Source organism: Loa loa, assembly GCF_000183805.2.
Source record: "Loa loa unplaced genomic scaffold supercont3.2969, whole genome shotgun sequence".
NCBI lineage: Eukaryota > Metazoa > Nematoda > Chromadorea > Rhabditida > Onchocercidae > Loa > Loa loa.
Window position 1 is genome coordinate 1 of NW_018111147.1, and position 1,125 is coordinate 1,125.

The 1,125-nt window shown below is 27.0% G+C and overlaps 1 protein-coding gene across 1 annotated transcript; it reads right to left on the bottom strand.

Annotated features, from left to right (window-relative positions):
* Window positions 1–267: 267 nt before the first annotated feature.
* LOAG_15860 (hypothetical protein) lies at window positions 268–679 on the bottom strand (the record flags this gene model as incomplete). The annotated part of the gene is made up of 2 exons (XM_003151348.1): window positions 268–429; window positions 530–679. Coding segments are annotated over 2 exons (312 nt in total), but the record flags the coding sequence as incomplete, so codon positions are not given.
* Between the last annotated feature and the right edge of the window lie 446 nt (window positions 680–1,125).

Consider the following 1,125-nt stretch of genomic DNA (forward strand, 5'->3'; position numbering starts at 1 on the left):
ATATATATATATATATATATATATATATATAATATTTTACTTAAACATGATCTCTTTATCTTTATGTTTACGCCTTGGCCATGATGTTTATATTTAGTTATTTTATGGTGATTAAAAAAAGGAATATTCCTATACGGTTTATATTAATAAACAAAATTAATTTATACTGAACTTCGTCAATACTATTCCTATCATATCCAAGTTTCGTTCAATGACTACTCTCCGAAATATCATTTCACTTTCCAAAATCACTGAATCAAAATTTACCGAAAATTTGGCTGGGAAGTTGTAGGTAGTAATCAAATTGCGTAAATTCATTAACTGAGTCATATGAAAGCGCTTGTACGAAACCGCTGCCACCAAAGCATTCAAAAACATAAAAAATGGGAAAATGATATCCGTAAAAGCACTGTATTCAGAGAATGTTTTCTGAAAAAAAAGGAAATGCAAAGGAATGTATAGTTACTAATTTAAATAAGAATTAAATGTATTTTTTTATTCATTTATTTTTATAATGGTAGAAATATACCTCATAGAAGGACTGAATGGATGTCAAAAAGCTATCAATCTGTGCCACCGTCATTCGAATATTATCGTCTGATAGACTATCTAAGTGATCCAAATCAATAACAGAAAATGTGCGATGCTGTTCAAGAACTGCTCCCAAGAAAGAATTCATTGTTATCGTCAGTGATGGGAACTGTAAATCATAAAAATAAAAAAATCCGCAGATCATAAAATAATAAAAAATTTTGAACACTTTTCAACCTTTGAGTAGTTTCATTTGTGAAAAATTCCAAACTTTGGATATTTTGAAATATCTTAAAATTTTCAAGCTACTTTCAAGGTGCATTTGGTGAAGTTCGTTTGTTAATAGATTCGAAAAATCTAAAAACAGTGGTAGCTGTGAAATGCAATTAGAATTAGACGCATCAATACAAAATAAATATTTTCATAAAATAAACCTTATACAAAAATCTTGAATCAACATCACTTTGGTTTAATATACTTGAAATTGTTAGAGATAATAATATGCCTACACTGTGGTGAATGACAAGTTAAGAATGCAGTGCATATATATATATATATATATATAATATATATATATATATATATATATATATA